Here is an 18,204-nt window from a genome sequence, read left to right as displayed (position 1 = left end):
CCACTCTTTTTTCATATACTTTCTTCGTTACTCTCCTCTCATCCATCCTCTCTAGTACATGCCCGAACCACCTTAACATACCCATCTCAATCTCTGTCACCACATCTACATCCACTCCACACTTCTCTCTTATCACGCTATTTCTGATCCTATCACTCAACTTCACACCAGCCATGCTTCTTAACACTCTCATTTCCACGGCATTCACTTGACTTTGATGTCTTTTCTCCCACACCCAACTTTCACTACCATACATAAGTGTAGGCACTAAAACTCCTCTATGCACCGCCAGGCGTGCTTTTTGCGACACTTTCTGGCTGCCCATAAAAGCGTTTAGTGCTCCATTCACTCTATTCCCAGCCAAGCCAAGTGATAATCTATCTCTAAATAAGTTACTTTCCCGATATATGCATAGATCCTTTCATTTGCAGCTGCAGTTCAAATAGACACTCAATGAAGTCGTGACTTACGTTACTTTTACGTGAATTCACCCTCATCGCATACTCGCTTTTGGTGTGACCAGTTCCTTATTGAAAAAGATTTTCACGTTTCACGATCTGCCGTTCAATCGGCTGCTGATATAATTATTCAACAAAATACCAAATAGTCTAGCATTGTATGACTTTAATTAAGAATCTCAGCTGACCATAAGCACAGTATAATAAAGAGTACTATCGTACAGTATGGCCACTCCCACTCCCCGCTGAAAGTGCCGCCCACCCCCTCTCGGTTACCTCACAGTTACCGCCTGTCAAAAACGCGAACAGTCGACCTGTCATATTTCACTCATACAAGCATGGTAAGCGTTTACCTACACGAGCTTAGACTGTGTGCTAGGAACGCGCCTATTTCATATATTTGATCGCCAGTGTCTGAGGTTTGCCATAAAAGTGGTTAACCAGATTTGTATTTACCTTCACACAAATGATATTACTAATTATTAATGATCGATTAGAATTGATTAAACGATACCGTGGCATTTCACTCACGTGTCAATATTGATTGGTTAATTGATAGTTTTACCTATTATTTAACTATAAACGATAGACAGTCGTTCATTAAGGATAAGTCGAGACTATTGTACCGGTAATATAAAAACTTTTGTCATAATATCTGTTAAAGGAAGAAACATTGGCCTAAGGTCCATGAAAGTATTTTAAATTAATATAAAACCAGAAGTACAGTCAACCAATTGGAACCCTAGGCCACTCTACAACCATGTCAAAATGACAAGCAGTAAGAGATTTATTAATACAATCTGATTTATAACGTCACTATGACTTAGTTCTACAATGGCCTAGGGTTCCAATTGGTTGACTGTACGTGTGAGACGAATGATTATATCCAAGAAGAAATATTACATATGTAACCATGGAAACCGTGAATAAATTAATGTTGCTAGTCTTATACATAGGTATACAAACTACATTCTGCAACAATATCTATCAGTAGTTGCAGATGACACATTGAAATGCCCTCAAATTAACAATTAGATTATTTGAATAGCAGGAGGTAAATTCCCTAAATTGGCTATGATACATTATCTAGAGTATTTATTCTGAACTATCTATACTACGACTGGTCGTAGACGCTAGTCGAATCCCGTAGTACATTTGTCAAAGTACACCATAATATAGCAAATTATGAAGTTAGACGTTAGACCTAATGTTTTGTACTTGCGACATTTGTGACAACAGGCAATAAGTGACTAAATCTAATTTCTGCAGCAATGCTGCTTTTGGCCAGACTTTTAAAACTAATTCATATAAAAGGACTCACCATAGCTCCCCGGTATATACGCGTATCCATAGTTCTTCAGTATCTGCACGCAAGTATTAGCCAGGAACGAAGCTAGCAGTAACACGGCGAATGTAAAGGCCACTATACACGCGCTCTCTTTCTGCAGCACTTTGCTGCTTTTGGTTTTTGCGTTCTTGTGTGAGGTTAGCTGCATCACGCAGGCGCCGAGGAGGCCCCAGGTTAGGAAGGTTTCTTGGGCAGCTGCCGTCCAACTCTGTTAAAAAAAAAGTTGAAATTTACTTTTCGCGACTATGTTTAGACATTTTTTATTCGGTTTAAAATCTTAAAATAAAATTAGTAAAGTATTTACACATTAATTTTTAGCACCAAGGTTGGCATTCGGTTCGATAATGTGGCGACGAAATGCAAGGGTTGGCCCTTGACAAACATATTTTAAATGGAAAAATAGATATGGGGAAATTAACAGAGCTATGAAAGTAAAATATAACTAAGTTTGAAGATTCAATATAACAAAAAAATAGTACATTACATCAGAGGCCGGGAAAATGACGATGTTTTCACGCCGAGGCATGTATAGTGCTTTTCTCAAACATACTATGAAATAAAAAAAAAATGCTCTAAAAGACAATATTTTATAAAAGAAAGTCACTTTGCAGGCCTAGGCCTGAAAAATAATATGAAATCCCTTTACAGTCCTCTCGAGTTGTTGCGCCCAAAAAGCGATACTTCCCAGCCCATTTTAAGGAACGTAAAGACAATATTTCATTGCATGTTTGAGAAAATACTATTGTTAGCGTAATATAAATAAACCCCGATACCCAAACTGATAACGAAAAAAAAATCGTTTTATCAATCCATACTAATATTATAAATGGGAAAGTGTGTGTGTCTGTTTGTTTGTCCGTCATTCACGGCAAAACGGGGCGACGAATTGTCGTGATTTTTTAAGTGGAGATAGTGGAAGGGACGGAGAGTGACTGAGGCTACTTTTTGTCTCTTTCTAACGCAAGCGAAGCCGCGATCAAAAACTAGTAGTTAATAAAATAAAAAAAGGAAACTTGTTCTAAGAGAGTAAAAGTCCATCTGTTTCGTTGACCTTGAAGACAATACACATATTATAAAGTAGACCATACATAATATCTATTATGACTATGACATAATTGTATGGACAAGGTCTTGTGATGTTAGTGGTTAGTGCTCAAATTATCATTATTATTATTGTTATTTTTATGTTGGCACTACCCGTTCATTGTTCTTTGCAATCTGTTTCCTGCTACCCTAAGGTTGTCTGGTAGAGATCGCTTTTTAGCGATAAGACCGCCTGTTGTTACCTGCTTCTTAATATGTTTTGTTTTTGTACTGAATCTCATTGTCAATAAGTGGTGTACAATAAAGTATATATTATTATTATTATTATACTCTTTATTTATTTTCTTTCTTAGGCTAGGCTGTTTATAATATGAATATAAAAGTAAAATACAAAAACACATACAAAACAATATAAAACACATATAAACACATTATAAAAAACCTAACCTAGGGTGCCGCCAGCAGCGGGGCAGGGCCCAAGCTGCCGGTGGTTAGGGCTGCAGAGAGAGGAACCGTCGAACTATCCGTGCTGTGTCCAAGATCACCGCCTTCTGCATCTGGCCCTTGATCCAGCCACCTAGCGAGAGTCTCTTAAGATGTTGGTCGAGACTCTTCGCTATGAGACCGTTCGCTGAAACGACTATCGGAACAATGATCGTTGATTCAACATCCCACATGGCGGTTATCTCGTGAGCCAAGTCTAGGTACTTACTGGACTTGTCCTTCTCGGCTTTCACGAGATTCTCATCATGGGGGATGGTGATGTCAACGAGCACTGCCCGGCGTTGCAGTCGATCTATTATCACAATGTCAGGTTTATTGGCTACAATAGTCCTGTCAGTGATAATAGATCGATCCCAATAGAGCGTGGCACGACCATTTTCGAGAACTGGCGCAGGTAAGTACTTGTAGTACGGTACTTCGCGGTCCACAAGGCCGTATTGAAGAGCAAGTTGCTGGTGAATAATCCTGGCTACGAGATTATGTCTGTGCAGGTACTCGCCGTTAGCAAGATGAGAACAACCGGAAATAATATGCCTGAGTGACTCTCCGGGACGGCGGCATGCCCGACAAATGTCGACCGTACCGTCCTTCAGGATATATTTCCGGTAGTTGTTCGTCATCATAACTTCGTCCGCAATTGCACAGGCAAAACCCTCGGTTTCTCCGAAGAGGTCCCCGAATCGTAACCAGTTCACCGATGCGAGCAGGTCTACATCGGGTCCCGTGAGGGCCTTGTAGAACCGCCCGTGTAGCTGCTTGCTCTCCCATACCGCCTTGCGGTCCGCAGTACTTAGTACCACAGGTTTGCGCCAGTTCTGTTTCGCCAAGGAGAGCGGCGTGAGGTTTCCGTCAACTGCCACCACATCACGATGCATCCCGCACTCGTTGTTAAGGAAGTAATTCCTGAGATTGTACACCTCACGGTTGTGGAGATCTTTGGCGTTTAGGAAGCCTCGACCTCCGCACTTCCGTGGGATGTACAATCTCATAACAGACGAGCGCGGGTGTAACATACGATGTGTGGTAAGCAGTGAACGGACCCTCCGATCCAGGGCGTCCAGCTCAGTCTTATTATTATTCTCAGTATTTATTTTCACTCTCTAGGCTACTAGGTTTTTTACAATATGTATATAAAAATAAAATATAAAAACATTTACAAAACAATATAAAAACATATAAACATATTATAAAAAACCTAACCTAGGGTGCCGCCAGCAGCGGGGCAGGGCCCAAGCTGCCGGTGGTTAGGGCTGCAGAGAGAGGAACCGTCGGACTATCCGCGCCGTGTCCAAGATCACCGCCTTCTGCATCTGGCCCTTGATCCAGCCACCTAGCGAGAGTCTCTTAAGATGTTGGTCGAGACTCTTCGCTATGAGACCGTTCGCTGAAACGACTATCGGAACAATGATCGTTGAATCAACATCCCACATGGCGGTTATCTCGTGAGCCAAGTCTAGGTACTTACTGGACTTGTCCTTCTCGGCTTTCACGAGATTCTCATCATGGGGGATGGTGATGTCAACGAGCACGGCCCGGCGTTGCGGTCGATCTATTATCACAATGTCAGGCTTATTGGCTACAATAGTCCTGTCAGTGATAATAGATCGATCCCAATAGAGCGTGGCACGACCATTTTCAAGAACTGGCGCAGGCAAGTACTTGTAGTACGGTACTTCGCGGTCCACAAGGCCGTATTGAAGAGCAAGTTGCTGGTGAATAATCCTGGCTACGAGATTATGTCTGTGCAAGTACTCGCCGTTAGCAAGATGAGAACAACCGGAAATGATATGCCTGAGTGACTCTCCGGGACGGCGGCATGCCCGACAAATGTCGACCGTACCGTCCTTCAGGATATATTTCCGGTAGTTGTTCGTCATCATAACTTCGTCCGCAATTGCACAGGCAAAACCCTCGGTTTCTCCGAAGAGGTCCCCGAATCGTAACCAGTTCACCGATGCGAGCAGGTCTACATCGGGTCCCGTGAGGGCCTTGTAGAACCGCCCGTGTAGCTGCTTGCTCTCCCATACCGCCTTGCGGTCCGCAGTACTTAGTACCACAGGTTTGCGCCAGTTCTCTTTCGCCAAGGAGAGCGGCGTGAGGTTTCCGTCAACTGCCACCACATCACGATGCATCCCACACTCGTTGTTAAGGAAGTAATTCCTGAGATTGTACACCTCACGGTTGTGGAGATCTTTGGCATTTAGGAAGCCTCGACCTCCGCACTTCCGTGGGATGTACAATCTCATAACAGACGAGCGCGGGTGTAACATACGATGTGTGGTAAGCAGTGAACGGACCCTCCGATCCAGGGCGTCCAGCTCAGTCTGGGTCCACCGTAGTATGCCAAAGGAGTATGTGAGTAGAGGCATTACCCAGGCGTTAAAGGCGCGCACTTTGTTGCCTCCTGACAAAAGACTGTTAAGGACTTTTGTGAGCCGACTGAAAAAGCGCTCCTTCACCGACCGTCTAATGCCAACATCCTCAATACCCAACGACTGTGACATACCAAGGTACTTATAGGTTTCTGATTCAGAGATAGATCTGAACGACATCGTCTCAGAAAGTTGTAAATTTTCTGAATTTACAACCTCCCCCGCTGTACATGCATGACCGCACACTTATCGACACCAAACTCCATTCTGATGGCGGTACTGAAAACTTCTGTGGTTTTCAATAGCACCATCAGGTCTTGGGTGTTCGGTGCAAATAGTTTGAGATCGTCCATGTACAGAAGGTGAGAGATGACTTCACCCTCTCTCCGAAGCCGGCAACCTAGCCCAGAATCCTTCAGCAGCGTGCTGAGGGGATTCAGAGCTAGGCAGAACCATAATGGACTCAAACTGTCACCCTGGAATATTCCTCGCTCAATCCTTATGAAGTCCTGCGGGCCAGGGGGGCCATCCCTGCCTCCTGGTTGACGAAGGACTGTGATCCACTGCCTCATACATGCAGCCAGGAAGGATATTAAAGCTGCATCAAGTTTATACAGCTCCAATACCCTTCTCAGCCATGAATGAGGCACCGAATCATAGGCCTTCTTATAGTCAATCCAAGCGGCCGAGATGGCTCCCTTGTTCCGCCGAACTTGTTGGCAGATGGTCATGTCTATGAGGAGGAGCTCTTTAGTACCACGGGACCCAACCCTACATCCATTTTGAGCGGGAGCCAGAATGTTGTTAGCGACAATATGCGCGTTAATTTTTGCTCTCAAAATGGATGTAAGGAGCTTGTAAAGTGTAGGCAAGCACGTAATGGGTCTGTAGTTTTTTGCTTCCGTGGTACTACCGGACTTATAGAGCAGGAAAGTAACACCAGTTGTTAGGGAAGGTGGGAGAGAACCAAGATCGAGGGCTTGTTGAAATTGCGTTGCCAAACGCGAGTGCGAGCATCGAAACCATTTTAGCCAGAAGTTGTGCAATCCGTCCGGTCCAGGACTTTTCCAGTTCTGGGTCGTACGGGTAGCACAACTTACTTATTATTATTATTATTATTATCATAATTTTACAATTGACTCTAAATAAAACAAAACCTTGTTTTAAGATACCTCTAATAGCAGATATTATGTACCTTATAAGTATGAAGTTAGGATATAAAGTCAAATGTATTGAAGCTATCCAACGACTCTGAATGAAATTACAAGTAATTGTATGTAAATGTAACAGTTATTTCATACACATGAAGTGTCTAATGTCTATTTAAACAGTAATTAATACAAGTAGTTGTCTCCAAAGATAACTTAGAATAAACAACTATTTAAAAAGAAGTCTGATCAACGTTTCACAAAATAATAGAATTCAAAAGAATATAATATTTTATATTCGAAAGCACACTGATAAGAAACAATTTTACACTGACATAAAACAATAAAGAAGTGCCGCGAAATGGCCTCATCTCAGCATATTGCTGGCGACTTCCAGCGCTCGTCTTCCAGTGAAACCATTATGTGAGAAAAATCACGGAAGGCAACAATAATATTTCATCTAACATATTTTAAATAGATACAAATTTCGACTCAAAATAATTTTGTTCAATCATATCATCATCGTCAGCGCCCATTTCAAGTACAGTCGCCATCAGATATATTAGCTGCCAAGATGCTCACAAATATCGCACCCACCTCTATTATCAAGGCAAGAAAGCGTGTTCATTTGTTCAGATATTTCTGGCATATACCTGAGGGCGACTATACCTACGTTGTTTTTACGTCGTTGGCGTTGATCGTCGGACCAGTGGAGGGCCATCGTAAAAGAGCCGGATTACCCACGCGCTGGTTCAACACAATAAAGAAGGTCACGCGCGTTGGGCTCCAGGGATCCTTTAGGAAGGCAAAAGATCGGCCTGAGTGGAGAGCACTGCAACGTACAGCGACTTATGGTGGTCACGACCCTCAGTCATGAGGTTCCGACGAAGAAGAAGAAGAAGACGTTGTTTTTAGGAAAAGTTCAGTAAATGTACTTACATGGCCGTTCTTGAAGAATTCACTCCAGTCAGTCTCCGAGAATATATTTGTGACAGAGTCGTAGGGTATGAGCGTCAGTAGCTTCGTACAGAGGACCAGCGTGCCGCACATTGGAAGGAATATTAGCATGTAGACGGCCTGCAACAGAAATACTAGTTTAATAGAAACTACGACCGATGCTAGAAGCTAATGTATATTCATAAGTTTTCTTGGGTTCTCAATGTTCCTTGAATGTCTTCTTGAAAATTTACGAAGGCCCTATACATATTAAAGCTTGCTAAATTAAATTTAAAATAATGAGCCATTTTTAAAAGGTCCTTCTCTTCACAAAATAAAAGATACTCTGAACGGGCCCTTGGCTAAAATAACGAGAACCTTGCCATAGGGCTGCTACGAACACAAACATCCAAATTACGTCCAAGTTGAACGCCACGTCCCAAGAACGCTTGCGCCTTGGTTCTTTAGTAACAACTCTACATCTCATAAAGAGCTAACTTAAATTATATATCGAACGGTAGCTCTTGACTAAAATAACCGTTACCTTGCCATATGACCGTAGTCCTTTACTAAGCGCCACGAAGACAATCATCCAAACTACAGCCAGATTAAACGCCACTTGGAACTTTATCGTCCCAAGGCCACTAGCACCTTGGTTCTTCTGCAAAACCTCTCCGTGAAAATATTGTGGTAATGTGTCTTGGATCTTGAAGCTTGCGTTTTTTCCTCCTGAATCTGAAAAAAATATTGTTTTTAGTTGATATTGGTTCTAGTTGATACAGCCAAAGTCGGATTTTTGTCAATTTAGAATACGATTCGTTAATCAGGTTTCGTACGAAATTTCGATATCGGTCACTCCTGAGAGGAAACTTTCGACGCGTCAGAATGTTTCAGCAGTTTTTTGTCCGAAAACCAATCTTCCGCCGAAACATGATTACATCGAAATGTGCTCAAACCGAAATTTCGGGAAAACTATTAGCTTAGCATCTCTGCATACAAAATAAAAACCGGCCAAGAGCGTGTCGGGCCACGCTCAGTGTAGGGTTCCGTAGTTTTCCGTATTTTTCTCAAAAACTACTGAACCTATCAAGTTCAAAACAATTTTCCTAGAAAGTCTTCATAAAGTTCTACTTTTGTGATTTTTTTTTCATATTTTTTAAACATATGGTTCAAAAGTTAGAGGGGGGGGGGGGGGCACTTTGTTTTTTTCGTTTAGGAGCGATTATTTCAGAAAATATTAATATTACCAAAAAACGATCTTAGTAAACCCGTATTCATTTTTAAATACCTATCCAACAATATATCACACGTTGGGGTTGGAATAAAAAAAATATCAGCCCCCACTTTACATGTATGTAGGGGGGGTACCCTAATAAAACATTTTTTTCATTTTTTTATTTTTGCACTTTGTTGGCGTGATTGATATACATATTGGTACCAAATTTCAGCTTTCTAGTGCTTACGGTTACTGAGATTATCCGCGGACGGACGGACAGACAGACATCGCGAAACTATAAGGGTTCCTAGTTGACTACGGAACCCTGAAAATCCTTATACCATATATATTATGTAGTTGTGAGTTCCTGTGCCTCTTAAATTATACTTCCTATCCAAATCCGAGACAACAAATATTATTTACTATGCAGCTCACGGAATCGTACCGTCCAAAGTCACACATTTCAGAGATATAAAATTTAAAAAACAAGTTCTCGCCATGCATACCTACTACCTTCAACATAGCCCAGCGCCCTGCGGCGTAAACCCATCATTACATGTTTTTGTGTCGTCCGAGTCACACGTAATTTCGTCAAAATAAGTGTTCCTCTAAAAGTGTAAATGTTGTGAATTTATGAAGTTCGGTAAGTGATTTAATACCTACTTATGTACCTATAGTGCGCTAAATGGTGATTATAGAATTCAAACCATATTTGAACAACTGCCGACCGCCGTATAGTACCGGCGAGTTTAGTCTAGTTATCGGCGAGTGTATAATAGTTTCGTTTTTCATTCGATCGTAGCTACGAGCTAATGTGATTTTACACATTAACACACAATTGTACTATCATTTAAGTAGCTTGCCTCACTTGCCTATTGATAACTAGAACTAAGAAGTTAACGAAATACTAAACTTATTTGCGGTCATATTTGGTCATACGATAGGATTTTCTACGACTACCTTCTTTTTCAAACAAAAGGCTTTCGGTATGAATACTTAAGTTGCAGTAGGAAAGTAATACGATGTAGTGTTACCTTATTACTAGTATATGTGTTTAAGTAATACGTAAATCACAGATTACTTACAGTAATATGTAACTATTAAACTACCTACTGACAATCGATGTGATCTCTGACTTCAATATTTACGAATATGATTTTACTCGTATATATCGTAGGCGTATAGAACAGTATATTATACGTTAACAACATGTCTGATCTATAAACATATTTTTTCTGGTTGGTGATAAAGCGCCTTTTATAAAAAGTTTAAAAGAAAAACGCATCGTTATGTAAATTGTAACAACATTCAACAATATTTATAAGTCAAACGAGCAATAGTTGTAGCAATATTTACAATTACTGGAACCAATAATTAAACTATATTTTTTCTGTTGATTCATTCAATAATGTATTAATAAATATAATGACCGACTGCACATTGCCAGTAACTGATGCATTTAAACAGGACGCGCTTGCGCGATCTTACCTAAGGCGCCTTAACTAATACCGAATCCATGGCACAAACAGCAACACCTTTAACTGACTATCGTTAGACTTTATGCCGTGGTAATAGGGATCACAAATGTGTTGACAGTGTTGCCTGTTGCTTGCTGTTGTATATAGTACGGGCCGTACTTCGATGCCGACGAAAGGATTTATGCGAACATTACGGGTTTCTAGCTCGGCATCATGATCACATCAAAATTTTTTCTATCAGTTTTGTGTGAAGACAAGTACCCTATGTGAGCAAGTCTCTTTTTGTAAGTAATTACCTACTATTTGGATGACATGTGTCTATGTCCAGCAATTAAATCATACAGAAATAAAAATAAAGACATTAGAACATTAGATATTGTTTGACATTGTTAAGACATTAGAGATTATAATTATAAGAGCTTATTGTAAATAAAGATTTACTTGTGTCAATAATAAATATTGTAAGCATGTCTTGAAATAGTACTCCGATAGTATAATAGCGTCAAGGATGATTGGTTGAGATCGGGTAGAAAAGAAATAAAACCCTGATGAGTGATGAAAATTGAGATTACAATGTTGGGTACCCCAAAAAAAAAAAAAAAAAAAAAAGTCGAGAGAGCTCCGCTAAATGCGTTGTAACTATATGTACCAAATTTTAATAGTGGCGTGGCTATTTTTCTCCACAAATAGTGTCGCGGGCTCCGCTAAATGCGTTGTAGCCATTTGTGAATGAATTGAATGAATTAATTTATTGCGATAAACATGGTATACATTAGTTGGTACATTACTATTTTTGACTAGCAATACATGTTTAGCCAAAAATGGCATGCAAAATTATATCTGAACCTACAGTAAAATGCCCTTCTTTATTAGTAGCGTGACTATTTTTTCTCCACGAATTGTGTCGAGGGCTCCGCTAAATGCGTTGTAGCCATATGTGCCCCACTTTAATAGTGGCGTGGCTATTTTTTCTCCACAAATTGTGTCGAGTGCTCCGCTAAATGCGTTGTAGCTATATGTGCCCCACTTTCACAGTGTCGTGGCTATTTTTCTCCACAAATTGTGTCGAGGGCTCCGCTAAATGCGTTGTAGCTATATGTGCCCCACTTTAACAGTGTCGTGGCTATTTTTTTTCATGAATTGTGTCGAGGGCTCCGCTAAATGCGTTGTAGCTATATGTGCCCTACTTTAACAGTAACGTTGCTATCTTTGTTCACAAGTTGTATCGAAGGCTCCGCTTAAGGCGTAGTAGCTGTTTGTGGCACATTTTAACAGTGATAGGCTATCCATTCAACTCAATTCAATACCTTTAATGGCATAAACAAAACATGTCAAAAATACAAAAATAATAATACAATAAATAAGGAATTAAAATAATCTTAAACAACTTAGTCAAAAAATAATGATAAATTTAAATACTAACCATAATTATATATATATATAACACAAGAAATTAAAACAAAATGTTATCATTTTAAATTAAACTTACTATGTAATTCTCCACGAATGAAGTCGAGATCTCCGCTCTCTGACTGTTGGAACTTTGTGGGCTCCACTTTATTAGGAAATAAATAAAATAAACATTAATAGTGTGATCTTTGCTTCAAAACTGTATCGATGGCTCCACTTTTATAGATACATTTTATAGAGAACATTGTATTTATAGCGTTCTAGCTATATGCACATCAAGTCAACCTAAAAATGACTATATTTTCTCCACAAATAGTCTCAGGAGCTCTTCTTTCGTTCAAACTACATTGAGAATTCCGGTCTCACAGTGCATTATCCACTGTGTTTTTTCAATCGGTTTACGCTTCGGTGGATTCACGCTTCTGTCGCTACGTTCATCGGTCACTTCGCTCTTCGCTCGCAACTCCAACGTTCTTCGATTGCTTCTCTCCTCGCTGTATTCAATCTGTTTATTCTTCGGCCGCTCCGCTCCTTGGTCTCTCACAAATTAAAGATAGTAACATTACTCCGCTTTAAAAGTGTTAATGTTAATGAGATTTACATTATCTCGAGACTTGTTAATCAGATTTAATGTAATGTAATGTTGTTATATAACTTATGTAGGTACCTACCTACTTAACGCACGTTATACAGAAAGAATATAAGAACACTTTCGTCTAAGGATTGAACCAATGAACCAATGATTGAACAGTAAACAAAAATGTAAATCTTATTTTCCTTAAAATTGCTAATACTATTGCTCTGACAAGACATACAATATAATGTTGCTACACCATATGAGCATCATGCATACACTAAAATAATAAAATATACGCCGTATTAACCCTTCAGTCATAGCTCTATGACCTATACCACAGCCTATACCTACACAAATCACTTTACAATGTCACGTGTACGTGTGTGTACGTGTCATCATTAATTACTCGCTGTTATAATAGTTATAATAATGAAAATAAATAATCAAGGCGCAATAAATCCCTTTCAGGCGAGCAACGACTATACCTCTACGTTGCCACAAACGCATTAACTACCTACATCCTACACTTTAATTAACATACCTCGATTGAAAGAGAAATCTAATACAATATTTAGAGCTCTAAACTATAGGGGAATTGTGGCACGGAAAACAGGGGCTGACTCGTGGGTGGTGCACATTATCTAGGCCTATATACCCGGGGCGTAAAATCGCTGATGGAAACTAATACACCCAATATAGTTGTGCAGTTATGCAGAGTTATTGCAGCCGTGAACAGCTAGATTAATAAATCCAATTAGAAAATAAAGTTTCCAATGAAATTAATATTTAAATTTGAAATCCCTGACTGACATACTGTCTCGCTTAATAACTAGAAAGTTTAAATAGTTATGATAGTTGATTGTATAACACAACTACCTATTTTCTTTCTTGTTAATTGTAGTTTTGTATCACAATACATAGTACAGCTTTACTGTAACGTTATTTTATTTTATTAGTATGTATGTTTGTTGTTTGTTACTCCCTCAATTAATAAATAAAGGAAACTGTGGCAAGTGTGGAATAAGCAGAACTGTCTTCTGAAGGATTACCGGACAAACACACCTTTAAAAAACTTCTAATGCTTCAGGTTTTTGGTGTTCATGGGTGACAGCGATCTGTCTGCTCATTTGCCTTCTTTACAACTTTACAATCAGATGTTAAAATTGAATGTTGTATAGTTTGTCCTCAAAACATCGGCAATAATTACATAATACTTGTTTAAGTATTAAACTAGTAACTAGCTAAGTTTACTTCTTCCTTTTTAAGTATAGGAGCCTTTTCTGTTGGCATCTATATAAATTAATATAATACTTACCAGGTTACTTATGTTATATGAACAAAGTGATATGACGTTTTAAAACAATATTTAGAAAGTAGTATACTAAGGCATTGTATGGACTTACTTTTTAATTGCATAGTAATTGAATTTGACTTTTAATTCACCTTAGAATATAAATAAAACATTGTAACTGCGTATGCTTATTGCTTGCATTGCCAATGCACAAAAGGGAATTTGTTGCTACGCATAATAAAATTTTACATGAGATTTCTTGTACATCAGAAAAACCTTAAATGAAAACTGATGAAACTGTAATGACCTTGACTTTAAAACGTAATTAATACTAATTTAAAAACATTTAATTAAAAGCCAAAAAGCGCCGTTCTAAGACCTTAGAAGTTGCAAACTAATCAGTGTTACCATAACCAGGGAATATCAAAAACATTCATAAGTTAAAGCTTAATATAATTATAACATTTTCAATAGGTTATATATAAAATAATAGGAATAACTTAACTTTAAATAATAGGAATAACTTTTAATTTGCTTGATGACGTCATCATGACGTCACATCATCAGATACTTAATACCATTAAGTAGGTACTCATACGAAACTTAACACTATATCATAATTTGATGTCCATACTTTATTTTATTTTCGCATTCAGTATTTGTATTGACATGCAAGGCTCTGAACATCTGCATAGTAAATAATATTTGTTGTCTCGGATTTGGATAGGAAGTATAATTAATAATCAAACGAACTTACCTGTGAAGTTTGATTACAATTATACGAGTATCCAAATCCGAGACAACAAAGTCCCGCCCCCCATCCCCGAAAATAACAATAAAATGGTTTCACGACACAAAAAGATCTACTCTAAAATAATGATGGGTTTACGCCGCAGGGCGCTGGGCTATGTTGAAGGTAGTAGGTATGCATGGCGAGAACTTGTTTTTTAAATTTTATATCTCTGAAATGTGTGACTTTGGACGGTACGATTCCGTGAGCTGCATAGTAAATAATATTTGTTGTCTCGGATTTGGATACTCGTATAATTGTAATCAAACTTCACAGGTAAGTTCGTTTGATTATTAATTATGTAAAATGTTGATTTACTTTGAAACCTCGATACACATCCGCAATAAAAAAAAATACACAAAAATACCAAGCCTAATTGCTATTGCTCAAAAAAATGATGAATGCATCTTTCCAATAAACAGCTAGACGGACTAGAATTACTATCATTGCCTATGTAAATGGAGTCTAGAAAAAAAAAAAAACAATTGACTAAATGACTGCCGCCTGGCCGACCTTCGATTGTTTCCTGTCTCGTCCATTAGGCAGAAGCCATTAAAATTTAAAACATTGACAATACAATGAGAGCAATCTCATAGTATATTAAATTTACTCTCAGATATAATTGGTGACTTGGAGAGGCTAAGATGGCCAAAAATATCTGAGCATTTACAGACGGTCGACCAAATCTTGGCAGTAAAAAATGGCGCAATCAAATTTTCTATGGGATTTTAACTTTTGCCCCTACATTTTCAATCAATTTTTAAGTGTTAGGAAGACGCCAAGGGTTAGGAAGACACGCTTTTTATGAAGACAATTGGCCGGCGAGCCCTACATTTGGTTGACCGTCTATATCTTAAATATACAATATCATCCTCCTTGCGTTATCTCGGCATTTGCCACGGCTCATAGGAGCCTGGGGTCCGCTTTGACAACGAACCCCCAAGATTTGGCGAAGGCACTAGTTTTTACGATAACGACTGCCATCTGACCTTCCAACCCGAAGGGTAACTAGGCCTTACTGGGATTAGTCCGGTTTCTTCACGATGTTTTCCTTCACCGAAAAGCGACTGGCAAATATCAAACGACATTTCGCACATAAGATCCGAAAAACTCATTGGTGCGAGCCGGGGTTCGAACCCGCGACTTCCGGATTGAAAGTCGCACGCTCTTACCGCTAGGCCACCAGCGCTTTTTTTTCTTAAATATACAATAAATTTAGGACAAATAAAAACGATTGCATTATTTTATATTTAGTTATAACGGAACCAATGAAATAATTCTGAGTACTTTGCTCGTATGAATTTTTTATGCTTGTTTTTATTTTATCCTTAAAACCAGTGGTGGGTAAAGTACTAACAGCAGCACTCTTAGCTAACCATCGGTAGACTGTATCCCTTTGTAACAAGGATTACAAATGTACAGCTAACAGTGTTGGCGATGGTACGGCCCGCGGGCCATGACCGCCAAAGGATTGTATTCGGCCCACCACCGGTCCTTCAAAAAAGATTGTCCACCACTGATTTAAACTGTGAAGTAAATTCACTAATCACTTATATTTAAATACATATTTTATTATTATTATGACCTGTGTGGTGACGGGTTAAGAATTTCACCACCCCCTTTCTTCCCGTGGGTGTCGTAGAAGGCGACTGTGGGATATGGGTTAAATTGTGGCGCAGGCGAGAGGCTGGCAACCTGTCACTGCAATGTCACAGTTTCGTTTTCTTTCAACCCCTTATTTGCCAAGAGTGGCGCTGAAGCTTTAGTAGTTTCATGTGTTCTGCCTACCCCTTTATGGGATACAGGCGTGATTGTATGTATGTATGTATGTGTATTATTTAATAAGCAGGCAGGCAGTTAAAGAACTGATATAGCCTGTATCCAGTGATCATTGTGACAGTAATCATAGCCGAGTTGTAGATGTGATGTGCTTGTCTAGTCTATTTTTAAACTGATTCACATTTTGTGCTGAGACCACGTCCTCTGGGAGCTTGTTCCAAGATCTCACTACTCGATTGCTCAAAAAGTGTTTATTTATAAAGAAAAATATCAACTCACCATCAAAATTAAACTCATGCGGCAGCGCCCATTTGTATCTATCATTCGACGTAATAAACGAGTCTCTGAAGTACACGAAAATCCAGGACAGCCCTATAATACTGTATATGCCCGTCACTGTCTGCATGATCAGCATTGAGACTCCCACTCCTTGGAATATGGGTGATATCCGCCACATGTCTACTGGACCTGATTCTAGGACTTGGCCTAGGCAGAGATGGAGAGTGAATAGTGGGATACCTGAAAATGCAGAGGTTATTAAAGAAGGCAGCTCTGAGGCATCACAAAGCATCTATCTTTTAAAGGGTTGTGGGGCCCTATAGACTTAGTAGAAACATACAGGTCAAATTGATGAGTTTTCTAAAAAAAAATCATTTTTTTAGAAAACTCAAACTCTATGGACTCCATTTCATCGGGTACCACGGCGGGCGGGTGGTCTAGTGGTAATGATGTTAGCTGCGTAAGCTAAAGACCCGGGTTCGATTTCCGGCTCGGCCACCAGTGGGCCTTGTAGTTTTTTTTTTCGTGTATATCTATTTCAATTTATAATGTAAAGCGGGAGATGTTAAATATGCCGACGGTGCATGCTAGCATAGCGCTCAAGTGATGCGGCTATACTCCGAACGGCGGCTCTTGAGTTACTTACCAATCAAAAGTGACAGTATAAGGAACTGTATGATGAAGTTAGCCCCAAAATGAACGGTGAATATGGCGAAGCAGGAGATATTGAATGTGCCGATGGTACAGCTCAGGCAAGCTAGCATGTATCTCAATCCGAACAGCTCTTGAGTTACTTACTGATCAAAATTGACAGCATAAGGAACTGTATGATGAAGTTAGCCCCGAAATGGACGGTGAATATGGCGAAGCAGGAGATATTGAATATGCCGATGGTACAGCTGAGGCAAGCTAGCATGTATCTCAATCCGAACAACAGCTCTTGAGTTACTTACCGATCAAAAGTGACAGTATAAGGAACTGTATGATGAAGTTAGCTCCGAAATGGACACTGAATATGGCGAAGCGGGAAATGTTGAATATTCCGACGGTACAACTCAGGCAAGCTAGCATGGCGCTCATGCGGTGCGGCCATACACCGAACGGCGGCTCTTCAGTCTCATCGTTTCTGGAACAATGTGAGTTTTTATAGTTCCACATATTGTAAGACAATTAAGATGTATATAGTGAAGCTCTTTCGTCTACTAGATGTATGGCTTATAAAATAAATAAGATTAAAAAAAAAAAAAAAAAAGCTCTTTCGTCTTACAAACTTGTACAGTCGCGTCCAGCTAATATATACACATTTCTTATTCTGCGTATACTCTTGGCTTATTTGTAAATATTTATTTTAAGTCACATTTAATTACATTTTTTTTTATTTGTCTAAGATATCAAATACAGTAGAACCCGGTTAAAACGATCACGTTTAATACGATTTACCGCATTATACGCCATTTTTCGCCGGTCCCTACAATTTGAGACTTGTTTTCAGACATTTTTTCACGGTTAATACGACTCGCGTCCCCGCTTAATACACCATCTAAAACCACCTATCTTGCATTACTTTACAACTT

The 18,204-nt window shown here is 39.3% G+C and overlaps 1 protein-coding gene across 2 annotated transcripts in view; it reads right to left on the bottom strand.

Annotated features, from left to right (window-relative positions):
• The window catches only part of LOC125229376 (sodium-dependent transporter bedraggled), a 51,433-nt gene that overhangs the window by 24,823 nt on the left and 8,406 nt on the right, over positions 1 to 18,204 (bottom strand). For both annotated transcript variants that reach the window (XM_048134198.1, XM_048134199.1), the window contains exons 3-7: positions 17,584 to 17,756; positions 16,631 to 16,870; positions 8,355 to 8,545; positions 7,814 to 7,951; positions 1,780 to 2,014 (exon numbers count right to left, since the gene is read on the bottom strand). In XM_048134198.1, coding sequence (XP_047990155.1) covers positions 1,780 to 2,014; positions 7,814 to 7,951; positions 8,355 to 8,545; positions 16,631 to 16,870; positions 17,584 to 17,756 — 977 coding nt within the window. The remainder of the gene's footprint in view (positions 1 to 1,779; positions 2,015 to 7,813; positions 7,952 to 8,354; positions 8,546 to 16,630; positions 16,871 to 17,583; positions 17,757 to 18,204) is intronic.

This window comes from Leguminivora glycinivorella, chromosome 9, assembly GCF_023078275.1.
Source record: "Leguminivora glycinivorella isolate SPB_JAAS2020 chromosome 9, LegGlyc_1.1, whole genome shotgun sequence".
Lineage (NCBI taxonomy): Eukaryota > Metazoa > Arthropoda > Insecta > Lepidoptera > Tortricidae > Leguminivora > Leguminivora glycinivorella.
This window is presented reverse-complemented; position numbering and strand designations above follow the sequence as displayed.